The sequence below is a fragment of the Elephantulus edwardii genome, unplaced genomic scaffold, assembly GCF_000299155.1.
Source record: "Elephantulus edwardii isolate Elephantulus edwardi_28Jun2011 unplaced genomic scaffold, EleEdw1.0 scaffold00016, whole genome shotgun sequence".
Taxonomy (NCBI): Eukaryota; Metazoa; Chordata; class Mammalia; order Macroscelidea; family Macroscelididae; genus Elephantulus; species Elephantulus edwardii.
In genome coordinates, this window is record NW_006399766.1 from 22,661,664 (window position 1) to 22,674,032 (window position 12,369).

The following is a 12,369-nucleotide window of genomic DNA, read 5'->3' on the forward strand; positions in this document are numbered from 1 at the left end:
CAGTCACGACTTAGCCAGCTGGGCTACCCTTCTTCCCAAAGTGGCAAGGTTTTAAAAAAACAAAAAAAAAAATGCTGCACGGATGCACAAGTGCAGCCTGTTTCAAATGAAAGCTGTAACGGTTTAAAAAAGAATTCTTCTTCCCAACATAAGCTCATAAAAAACCCTGCTATGCATTATGGCTTTTATTTTGGAGTAACTGTGGTTTTACCCACTTTATCTCAGATTACGGTAGCTTCATACCTACACATGGAGTTTAATGCGTAAGGAAAAAAACAAGTTTAAGGTCCCACACTAATACCCAGGGTTAACATTTCCACATTAAGTGTTCAAGGTATTTTTTGACAAGGATATTCCACCAAGAGACAGTCTGAATGTACATGAACAGAAAGAACTGACTATTCCATTTGATGCACTGACACCACTTCGTATTTTCAAGTATTTCTTTCATATATTTGGAAAAAATGGTTATTTATCATTCAGCAGGAACAAGAAGTGTGACCCATATAGTCTATTTCTTTTGCCAGGCCAAAAAAAGAAAAAAAATTTAGCAAAATCTATTCATTCCCATTGCATGACTTCTACTTTGATACTATTGTATTTAAATCCATTCACGAAGTTCATGGGTTAAAAGTGCACCCATTTGGTAGTTACATTATTCTATCTATCACCAGATTTCTAAGTATTCTTGCTTCCAACTTTTGTATAATTCTCAACTGATAGCTTTGGCCACAACAACTGCTTATAATAACTGTAAATGTTTGTGAGTCATTTGGTATCTGAACAGACATTGATTCTGAACCCTAGACACAAGAGTGGTTTACGCTGTTGCATATCAAGTATCCTGAGATGAGAACTTTTTGTAGTTGACTCTTCATGCTTTCTTTTCTAGCTGTAACCACTGTCAATATGCTTGTAGGACAGTAACATGGGCAGTTCAAGATTCGGATTCTGAAAAAAAGGTTAAATAAAACAAATCAAAAGGTTTATTTTTGTAACAGCATGGAAAATCTGTTTAGAATTTTCAAAAATAAATCAAGTAGTAAATTTTGTTATAAGTAAGACAACTTCCTTAACAAACTGTCAAGTTTTATCCACACATGCAGGAAAGAGAGAAAGAGGAAAAGAGAGAGAGACCAAAGCGACAGCTTTGAATCTTTGTTTTGAAGGTCAACAGATTCAGACTTGCTTTCTGCTTCTGCACTGCTCCAGGGCACACCCTGGCTTTACCACTAGGGTAACCCAGCAGAGGTTTAGTTCACTATGCCCTTGTCCTCTAGGTAAGAAGCTCTTTAAAAGCAGGGACAAGAGACAACTTTTTATCTCTAGCACCAAGCAGAGTTGTCTGTCCTGGACAATCCAATGAATGGATTGCTTTCTTAGGGAAGTGTGAATTTTGACAAAGGAGGTCTGAAGATATATTCACTTTTCAAAGATTACAGTGAAAATACAGTTTTAAAAATGTTACTGGATGAAGTAATGTCCCTTCTATTATTGACCAGCTGCCACTGTGACAATTCAGATTCCTGGTAACTCATGTTATAGACTAGAACTGGGCTCTGGAGGGTTTTCAGTGGCTAGGATCTCTTGGAAGGAGATCACCCGGCCTTTCTTTGTGGTGGCTGGGAGAATCGGCAAACTAATCAGAGTATAAGTCATGTATTTCAATAATGAGACCACTTCTGAAATCCTACATCCAGGAATGGCGGAGTCTAAGCTTGCTTCACTACATTAAAGGGTATTTTCAATTATTGATTGTGACTCTAAATAGTGTAAGGCCTTTGTGTGTGTGGAGATGACAACCTTTCCATTTTGTTTCCTCATCATGATTACATGAGAAGTCTCCTGAAAAACTTTTGAGGCTGTAATTCCATTTTTCTTTTCCATCCACATTCTCAAGAACTAGTTAGTGGTAGTTCTTTAGTGCAGGACCGTGATGACTGACGAAAACTCATGGAATAAACACAGAGGCTAAACTAATTATGAAATACTTTCCTTGGAGGAGAAATGATGTCATGTGAAAAATCTATTACTGGATGAAATAATTATCATTAAAAAGAAGATGAAAAGAATTGTTTTCTTTGAAAAGTAAAAATTCCCTCAATCCTATGTTACGTATGGTAGGAGTTAAATCCCTGGAGAGGTCAAATGCAGTAGCAATGTCTGTTACCCAACCCTGTCCCTAAACGTCAGAGCGAACTCAAGAATGCAATCCAGGGGGAGATAAAATTTACTGGAAACAACACAGCCAAAATGGACCACACAACTTAAGACAAGGCTATCTGCAACTAAAGGCTGAAACTGTGAAGGCCAAGGAATATCCCTTTCCTAGGGAAAATAAGTACGCACATTAATCTCTGAAAGATGCTGAGTGAGACCAAAAGAGTCTGCCTCGTAATTACGGTTGTAGACGCAGACCATGAGGAACAGGTGACAGAATCAGCTGACAGGGAAACTTACTGACTCCATCCTGTAATGGGGTCGGGTAGGGAGTGGATGGCAAAACCCAAACAAGTGGATCTATCAGGTACACTTGCAACTGTCTGCTTCAAAGTGAATGGACCAGCAATTTCAATGATGAAGATCATCAGGTTTAGTGAGCGGATAAAAGATGGCCTTGCCGTAAGCTGCATGTAGTTGTTTCTACACTGGCAGGTGTGCACTCATGCATGAACGACTCTAAAGGCCTGGGGGGCCCAGGCTCCTAGAGTGGGGAACATGGAGGGCACACAGTAGAGAGTCTGAGTTCAATGCTTCCTTACACGGATAATATTTCTTATAAAAATAGGATACTATATTTGAAAGCAATATATTTGCTATTGGAAAAAGTAATTTTCTCTAGTTTAGCTAGCATCCCCCTGAATGGCTAAGAAAGTTTTCAGCTCTGAAGGCTGAAACATTTAGCTCGAATAAAACTTGACATTAAACAACAAAATCAGAAAAAAAGTTCCCCAAATTATTATAATAGACCGGTTTATTAATACATATTTAAGAATCAGACATGTACAAGGTACATACCTGCAAACACACAGACACAGCACATGAAGGTACGAACACATTTAATTATTTTCACATAATTCCCAAAAAAGGAACATGCAAGACTAAACTGACTCGGGATTATACAGATGCAAGTTTGGAATATTCTTTTTTTTCTTTTCCAAAGCGTCTCTTGAAATCGGAATCACAGTTCCAGATCAGTATGGATGAGCATTTTCAAATGATGGGCCAGCCGTGACAATGTGCTCCTTACAAATGAAAGATATTGTACTTCCCTCTCAGTTCTGGAAACACCTGCAATTTTACTTGAAGGCTGAGCCAGTTTTGAAATGTGTATTTCCCCATATTCCAAGTAATGCATCTTTATATTTTGGCAAAGAATAGTTATAAAGTTCACCACACCAACAGCAGAGAAAATTTAGAGAGTAATGATTTTTCTTTTTAAAAAAATTTCTTATAATGCTGTTAATCTGTTTCTTTAAAGCCAGCCCGCTTGTTTAGCACTAGGTACCTGTTACAACATATTAGATTCGTCTGAGAATGTTCGTAAAAGAAGAGGTCTGACTGAAGGTCTGGCGGATAATGAGTCAGATGCCCTTCTACAGCTCTGATTTCTCTGTAATAGTGAGGTAAAGATACTTAAAGCATTTGAAGATTAGTTAACCTACCTGGAGATAAAAATGTAGTAGGGAAAATAAAAGAAAAAAATATTTCCTATGAATTCTACTCTTCTGGCCAAAAGTACAAATGATTACACGGTAGTAAATGCGTAACATTCAAATGAATACATTGAAAAGCCTATGAAGTCTCCAACTCAAATCGAAATGTTTTCATGGTGGAAGTACACAGACATTAGAAGTGTGTGGCAAACTTGGATTTCTGAAATGGCACTGGTAGGTTATGTGGTAAGATGAGTCGATATGGTGGGATTAGAAAACCTTACCATCCTTTTGGTGAACACCTCTGAGAGTTGTGCTGGTGGCTGTGAGTTTACCGAACGAACAAGAATTTGTACAAAACATTCCTGTCCTGGTGAACAAACTGGTTCCACGCCATGGCTACTACATACCATGGGTAAGGGAGGCCACAGACTTATAGTCTAAGCTTTTCAAAATGACTTCCTCTCCAGTGCAACAGTTTGAGGAGGTGAAGAAATGGTTAAAGGAAAATGACCAAATACTCTAAGTATCAACAGAAGATATAAAACAAGGCATGAGAAGTAATGTATAGAATCAGGAAATGGCGTCAAGCAAATGAGAAATGCAAGCAAGTTGGTACATTAAGAAAGAAAATCACCTTTATTCACTCCAAGAGAAACTGTGATTGCTGGAAGTTTGAGAAAGCATGAAGATAGTAGATGTTCCTGAGGAAGGGAGGCGTTTCGTTACCTTGTTCACAATTGCACAAAAGGTGGAAAATTGCAGTAGAAAAAAGAGAAATGCAGAAACCAAAAAACAAAAAGTAAATATACTCTCGAATGTAAGACATTTAAAGAATAAGTAGAAATGACATGTTAGTTTTGAAGACGTATCTTTCTGAAGAGTAGAGTTAGTCAGGAATAGGCTATTATATGTGCAAATTGTAATATCTACATATATAAATGTAATTTTTCTAATGAGGAAATTGACTACTTCTGAATTCACATAAATTTTAAATGTTTCTCATTCACATAAAACTTATATTCAGTCAATTTGCTAAGCTACATTTGTTCAAACCCATTGGTCCAGGGTCCATCCACAATCCACCATGAAGGAGCTGGCTATATTTGGGCATTTACAGGTTAAAAACCTCATCAAAACGAAGGTAATGGAAAAACACTGGGTGAAGTCATACTTAAGTTTCATTTACTTCTGGACCAATGCTTACCTTCTTCTAACACGGTTTGATTGGCCTCCCCCATATTTTTTTCTGTAAGATACCTCTTTAAAATAGGTAAAGAGCTTACAATTTTCCTTTTAAAACACCTAGAAGTCATCCAAGCTGATAATTTAATGTATTATTATAAACCCTAGCCGACTATCAATTTCCTTCTTATCTTGTGCCTAGACTTAGAAACTACTTCTTAGACTTGGTTTTGGTATTGCCCAAGCAAAAGAGAAGATGAGGTCAATTATGAGGATGAGTTTGAAAAGTCTTCCAATCAAGAGTACCCATTTTATTTACTTAGCGACAAAGGAAAAGAGATACAACAACAACAAGAAGGAAAAAAGTCAAGTAACTTATATATCCAGCAGCCTAATAAACTTTCAAAGGCAAATACTTTGATTTAGCCAGGTATGTTTTTGAGATTAGTTAAATTTTATTTCCAGTTCAGATTTTACCTAGAAGCAGCATGCCAATAACCAGTTAAGAAATAAAAGATTTTGATTCTGGGAAAATGTTTACAAATCGCTCCTATCTTCTATTTTGTGGGCAAAAACTTTGTAACAAGATTAACATGGTACCAAGTCCCCCACCCCAGTGTTCAATGTGTAAGTCTATTTATTAAAGACTGCAACTGTAAGCACATTTTGGTGTGCTCCAAACTTGTACCCAACCTTTACAGATAAAAAGTATTTATTTACAAAGTAGAAACTTTCTGGGTTAATACATTAGGTGTTAAGACTGCTTTATAAAGAAAAAAATGAGATATGAAAGTACAGAAGGCAGTAGAAAGCATGAAAAGAATATCTAAAGCAAAAAAAAAATACTGATATTGCTAACAGTTGGTGAGGGTGGTGGGAAGAACAGGAGATGAGGAGTTTCAACAATATGACATTTTCACATTCCTTTGCAGTCACCCGGATCTTTGACACTGGCCCACTCAGCACTATGTCAGAGAAGCCAATGGACTGGGGTCCATCTCAACAGCCACGGCATTAGGATTTGACAATCCCCTCCCACCCGCCCCCAATCAACCTCATAGCCTTAGAACCCATGACTACTTTTGACACTGTAATGATTCCATTGTTGGTGTCGTGAACTGTTGAGTTGGAACGTAGTTGACCCTCCCCAGTGGGTTTCCAAAAGCAGTGAACGGCACAGGAAGAGACTGCCCAACTTTCTCCCACCGAGCTGCTAGTGGATTCGAACCACGTGCTGTTGGGTTGACAACACAGCTCTTAGCACTAGGCCGCTTTCTAATGGAAGGATTCCAATAGTAACCATCCTTATCCACTATTATTACTATAAACAGAATTTCCCCCCCTAACTTTTCCAAGTGTTTCCCCAGGGAATTGTGTTCACTGGCTGACATTCCTCCTCCCCTCACCACAAGAGCTCTCCTCCATAACGGCACGTTTCTGTGCAGATGAGCTATGCGAGGCCTGGTGGTGGTGCTGCTGGGCCCACTGTCATTAGATCCCAGTGTTCTCGTGTCTAGTCAGCCAGGCCTCTAGCTCACTGTGCCAGTTACCTGCCATGGTTTTACACAAGGCCACGGGAACATGCCTCCACTGGAAATGTGATGTTTACTACTTAGCTCCAAGGGCCAGGGGAACTGCCCCGATTCACAGAAGGCCCAAATGCTTGCTTAGAGGGCACATGGCTTTTTGAAATACCCAAGTCTCGAACCTGCAACTTTCTCTGAGGTGCAGTCCTCTCAGTTCACTGTGCAGTACTCGGCGGGCCTTTCATCTCACTGGCAGCAGCGAGGCTGTGGAGCCTTTTCACATGGTAAGCTACAGAAATGCTCTCTGATCTTAAAGGATGGGACCTCGGCACCAAAATGAACTTGAGTTCTGAAAATATAGCTGAGGAATATGTGACTTAACCACACTTTCTTACTTAAGTGCCTGAGGGAACCTTCTGAAGCTCGTCAGTGTTACGACATAACTCAGCTTTGGTGGAGGCCACCATCCAGTCTTTGCACAGAAAGCTTCAGGAGGTAGTGACTCAGTCTTTGAAACAGCTCAGCAGTGTTGTAATAGGCCAGCCTATCACTGATTTCTACCATTCTTCTTCCTGCTTGTTTGTGGGCGGGGGGTGCGGAAGAAAAAAGAAAGAATCTCCTTTCTAACTCAGCTGAAGTAACAGCTCTCTGTGAGCAGGGGCCGTGTGTGCTTCACATGTGCAACCAGTGTAAGAGCTCTGGAGTCCTCAGGTGGTGCGGACAGTTAAAGTGCTTGGCTGCTAAATGGAACGAGTGCCTGGAGGTTGGAGTCTACCTCGATGCCCCTCACAAGACAGGTCTGGTGGTCTGAGGAGATCACCTACTGAAAATCCTCTGGGGCACAGTTACATCTGACAGGAGTGGGGTCACCATAAATTGGATTTAATTAGGCAGCAATCGGTTTCGTACAAAAGTGAATTCACAGTGGCACCTCAGACAACGTGTGCTAAACGGAACGGAAATCCACATAAGACTGTAGCTATAATGGTTATTTATGTGCAGTAACTTACTTCTCTCTCAAAGTGGCCGCCTAGTATGGCTGCCTGGGCACAGCATTGGTGGCCAGTCTGCCACTGGAACTACTGGCTGTGTGCACAAAGCTCAAAGAGCTGAATGGTTAAAGCCAGGGATGGGACTCCTCATTAAGGAGCATGTCAAGCATAAGATGAGTCCAGTGTAAAATTACCTCTTGTCTCTCTTTAAAATGAGACCACCGCCTTAGCAAGGACACTGAACAAAGCAGGAAAAGCTGCCACTTAAGATGCCTGTTGTACACTAAGCATCAAGGCTAACGTATTTCAGGAAAGAAAGAAAGTCTTCCTCCTCATACCTTATAGGTGGCCTCTGCTTCTTTGGTATGACCGAAACCAAACTGTATATAGAAAGAGACGTTACTTAACAGAATAGCCGTGGCTGCTGTCATAGATCAGTTGGTCTTTATGCATTCATGTGCACTTGCATTTTCTCACAAAGAAAGGAAGACAGAGTGCTGCTGAGTGCCTGCAAACTCTCATCTCTAACTCTCAGATACCATCAAGTCTGAAAAACCATGTGGCCTTTCAGACACTGGATGTGAAGAGAGATGTTCATCAGTAGGTGGTTCAATAAATGTTGACTGGTTCAACAGAGGTAGGAATATATGAATGAATGATTCAATGAATGAAGATGATCATGGAAATCCACTGGGCGGTTCTAGCGAGTCAGCATGCCAAACTACAGTGCAGACCGAAACTTCCTCCCACCACAGATTAACTTGCGGCAAACAAGCTTCATGTGGAACAGACTTTTCTACAATGTTAAGTAAAATGGACTGTGGTTCTAGAACTCCAGGCTGTCAACAGACCTTTAGGACCTCCTGTTTGCACTCGGGAAGGGTGGAAGGAAGTCCTAAGGTTTAATCTCGACTGCCTTTCAGCATCCTTCCATGGAAGCCTATAGAAAAAACATCACCTCCAGCCAGTACCTACATTTTTCTTTTTTTTTTTTTAAAAGAATGCTACGCTTGAAGATTTTGACTTCTCAGTCTTTGTATCATCTTTAGAGTATAAAGTTAGATGTGATTCATCTTAGCATGAGTTCCATTACTCCACATAAAGAGAAAACATTTAGGAGAAATTAAAGGTGCACTCCTGAGTAAGAATGGTAGAAAAAAAATAGGAGAGTCTCCTCAGATCAGTTAGATATTCTATAAAAGCATAAAAGAATTTCTTACTGTGGCATCTTTTATTTGGCCTCCTTCAAATTGCTACCTCAGTCATTTTGAGAGGAACCTGTCACACCAACTTGTTTTTCCTCCTCTGTTAATAAGGTATGAACAGACCATGAAAGGTTCCATCCGAAGACTAACCTCTAGGCTGGAAAGAGTTAATGTGAGGTCGACTGGAAGGAGTTAGGCAAAGACCAATACAGTATTACTTCGGCTGACACAATTCTTGTTCAGTTCCATCTTGGAATGCACACAGAAGCTGGTAATTCAGGACATTCTGACTACTTAACTATACATGCACTGGCCAAGAATCAATGTTGTTTATGCCACTGACAATTCGTTTTCAATTGAGAGTGACTGTGTGGACTTGAACATGAAGATCTTTACACATTTGTCACTCAAGATTTTTTTCCCGCTATAATACTGTCAAATTCCCATTTATATATGATGTTAATTATTGGGTTGTGTCAATTTAAAAACAAACAAACAACAAAACCAAACCCCCAAACCTCAACAAAAATCAGACAACCTAGCTTGGTGGCTAAAAACTGGTTCATAAATTTGATCAAAGAAGGTAAGGTTAACAGAATTTAAAGTATTTCTTGAAAATAATTGCCTTGGAGAGGATACAAGATCCTGGGACAACAATGACAGAAACAGGCTTTTTGATTGGCAAAATGCGGTAACATCGGCAGGAATATATTTAATTAACTTGTAAGTCAAAATCTGTCCAAAGTTTTCTTTTCCAGGTTAATCTACTCCTTTCAATTTGAAGGCTGTTTAGGAATGTCCACGAAATGTCAGATAATGCAGGGACAAGTAATCAGGAGGAGGGAAGATTAAGAACTTTTCATATCTATGACAAATTTTACAATGTAAGCAGCAAAACCCCACACACATTAAAAGCAATCTCGGATGCTTTCTTTTCTTCGTTAAATGAGTATGTTCAGTAAAGTTAAGGATGCAGAAATCACATCCAAGGAATTCTCTTTGGATCAGATATTCTGCTGGACGGCCAGGGCTAGAAGCAATGCAGAGATTAAGCAGCACTATAATTAAAGGAGGGGCAAGTTTTCAAAGTGGCAAATTGGGACTATCAAGGGAAAACAAAAGATCTGCAAACAACCCACAAGGAAATTTCTAAGGTTAAAGTTGAAATGTTGGTGTGGAAATTCCTGGTGTGAAAATTTCTAGCCTGAATTAAAAAGAAAGTATATTTTCTTTCAAATTTCCATATGGAGCATGTTATATACTCCATATGGACTACTAAAGGTCACACAGAACACCAGTAAGGAATCTACTTACCACCTGCACTGAGTAACGAAGTTTTTACTATACTTTTATGCAGAAGAGGAAATTAAGTGGTGAACCTGTAAGGAGGGGTTTAATAATTCTGTAACTGAGATAGTTCTCTAAATAAGGTTCTTAGTTCAGGGCAGGTATCAAAACACCTTCAAAAGTTCAACTAATGTAAATGTAGTTCTTACCCTGGCACTTCTTCTTCTTACATTCTTTAAAACTATCAGGAGAATCTCAGGGAAAAGGCTGATAAATATAAGAAAAATTATGGCCAACCATGTGGATACAGAAGACAGCATCTGAGCAAATACAAAATACATTCTTTGTTGCTTGAGAAAAGGCCTGGAGTGGAAAGACAAGATACAACAGAAAACAAGTGAGTTTCCATCATACAGAACAGAAATGTAATTTGAAACTGTCTTTTGTATTTAAAAGGGCTCTTCATTATGCACGTTAATAAAAATAATTTTCTCTAGAACATCCCAAATGTGGTAAAGAAATTTCATTTACCAAATGTTTTGAAAGAAAAGACAGGATAATCAAAGAGAAAAAGAAAGATAATAAAATACATTTGACTTGACAACAATCAGGCAATCAACTCTGAAGCTGCCAACTGGAGAGTATTTACTTTCATTAGAAAATACTGGAGCTTCAAAGATATTCAGGACAAAGGATAGTTAATTTCAATGATAACAAGCATTTTACTTCCCAGCTATTTTAGTAATATGAAGATAATTTTGTGCTTTACATTTAGAAACTGAAAATATCTTTTTATAATTCTCTCTCACAAAACACTGTATTAAAAAAAATAAAAATAACTAGAGAGCTAATCTCTCTCAAATGGTAGGAACCTAGCATTCCCATTGACAAATACATTTTTTTAGTTCTAGCATGTGCCAAGCAGGGTGGTAGAAAGCAGAATACTGCAAATAGGGCATTAAACCCTGGAAATTCCAAAACTGAGGAGGTGGCCGCTGCCTCCTCTGCCTTGAGATGAAAGTCAGAAAGAATTTGGTTCAAATCACCCACTGAGCTCGTGAGTGCAGCCTTTGGGAAACATAGCCAGGTTCCCACTGAGAGTCTCCCTGGGTAACTTCAAGGCTGTTCTAAGAGGAGGACAGAGAGGAAAGTGGCTGCTGGAGGTGTGGATGCTCACCGGACCCTTGGTGCCAGAGCGTTAGGTAGGTAACCACCTGGCACCATTTGTTCTATCAGGCATTGCTCACTGATGGTAACTGGCTGTGTATTTAAAACTCAGTGTCCGCATCATCGAGTAACACTTTGAAATCAAACTTGTTCTGCATCTCTGTGGACTGGGCAGTGAACAGAAGTGGGCAGGACAGAAAGGTAGGCAAACCTAGGAGGCCCGGACTACAGACTCTGCTCTGCAGAATTCTAGCTCTGAGGAAAACACTAAGTGACTCTCTGGACAGGTAAGTGATAGCCAGTCCTTCATACTGTGCCTATAATACTCTCTCTTTCTCCTTGCTCTTTCTCTATATAGACTTACACATACACATACACTTCCCCCCCACCTTGAACGACATCTATGGAACATTTCAGGGAAGCGGTAAAAAACAATAGATATAATCTCTGGGTTGGGCTCTGTGCTCAGACCTCATTCTCACTGCGCACCCTGACGAAGGAGTGGTTCCAGTGTCTCAGGACAGAAAGACGTCTAGCTTCAGGGTAGCAGCAGGAACCAGCATTCAGCTGAAGCTTCATATGGTGACTAGTCCTATTCTGCACAAAGACCTACAGATTTTAGTTTCTCAGAAATATCTTTTTCCTTGTGGACAAGTTGCCCTTATTAATTAGCTCATACACTGATTACAAGGATTCACAGATAGAATAGTCTGGGTAGATCTAACATTATATATCAGCTTATGTGTCTACTATTACGATGGAAACGTCTTTCAGTTTCTTGGCTCTCCATTAGTACTTATCGATGTGCCAGATATATGTTGCAGTTATACTTTTCAGAGCTGGTACATTGTTTTGCAATTAGGTATTTCTCATTTTTAAAAAGACTTTGGTAAAACAAAAGCTTTTCAAAATACTGCAAGTTTCTTCTAATTAAGTCTCAAGGGGCAGAAACATCCTCCTCCACCTCTCAAATCTCTGTGTTGAAATGTTCTGTATTTATGATTTTTCTCAAACCAGAGAAAATGTCTCACAGTGTGGATTGTGCTGGTCAGGCTCCTCCTGCTGGCATCCTTTTCAAGACAAGACACTAATAAATGAAAACAATTCTGACATTTAAAGACAAAATGTAGCCCTTTGGGAGGTTTGGAAAAGAGATGCAGCACAAGCTTCTTTGCATTCTTTCTAATTTTCCAAGTCGCAGTTTGTGTTCCTCAGTCAACTATAATCTCCTGGAGGGCAAAAGTTCTGTCTAACTCTCGTCTGTATCCCTTAGAATACCTGTTGTTATGTGCCGCCGAATCACCTGCAACTCATAGGGACCCTATATACAAGAGCTCTGAAGCCTGGCTTG

The 12,369-nt window shown here is 39.5% G+C and overlaps 1 protein-coding gene across 1 annotated transcript in view; it reads right to left on the reverse strand.

Annotated features, from left to right (window-relative positions):
* Positions 1–250: 250 nt before the first annotated feature.
* ATP11C (ATPase, class VI, type 11C) overlaps positions 251–12,369 on the reverse strand; it is a 106,476-nt gene continuing 94,357 nt past the window's right edge. Inside the window, 2 exon segments of the mRNA XM_006881898.1 lie at positions 251–951; positions 10,061–10,214. Of these exon segments, the coding sequence (XP_006881960.1) occupies positions 889–951; positions 10,061–10,214 (217 nt within the window). The 3' untranslated portion in view covers positions 251–888.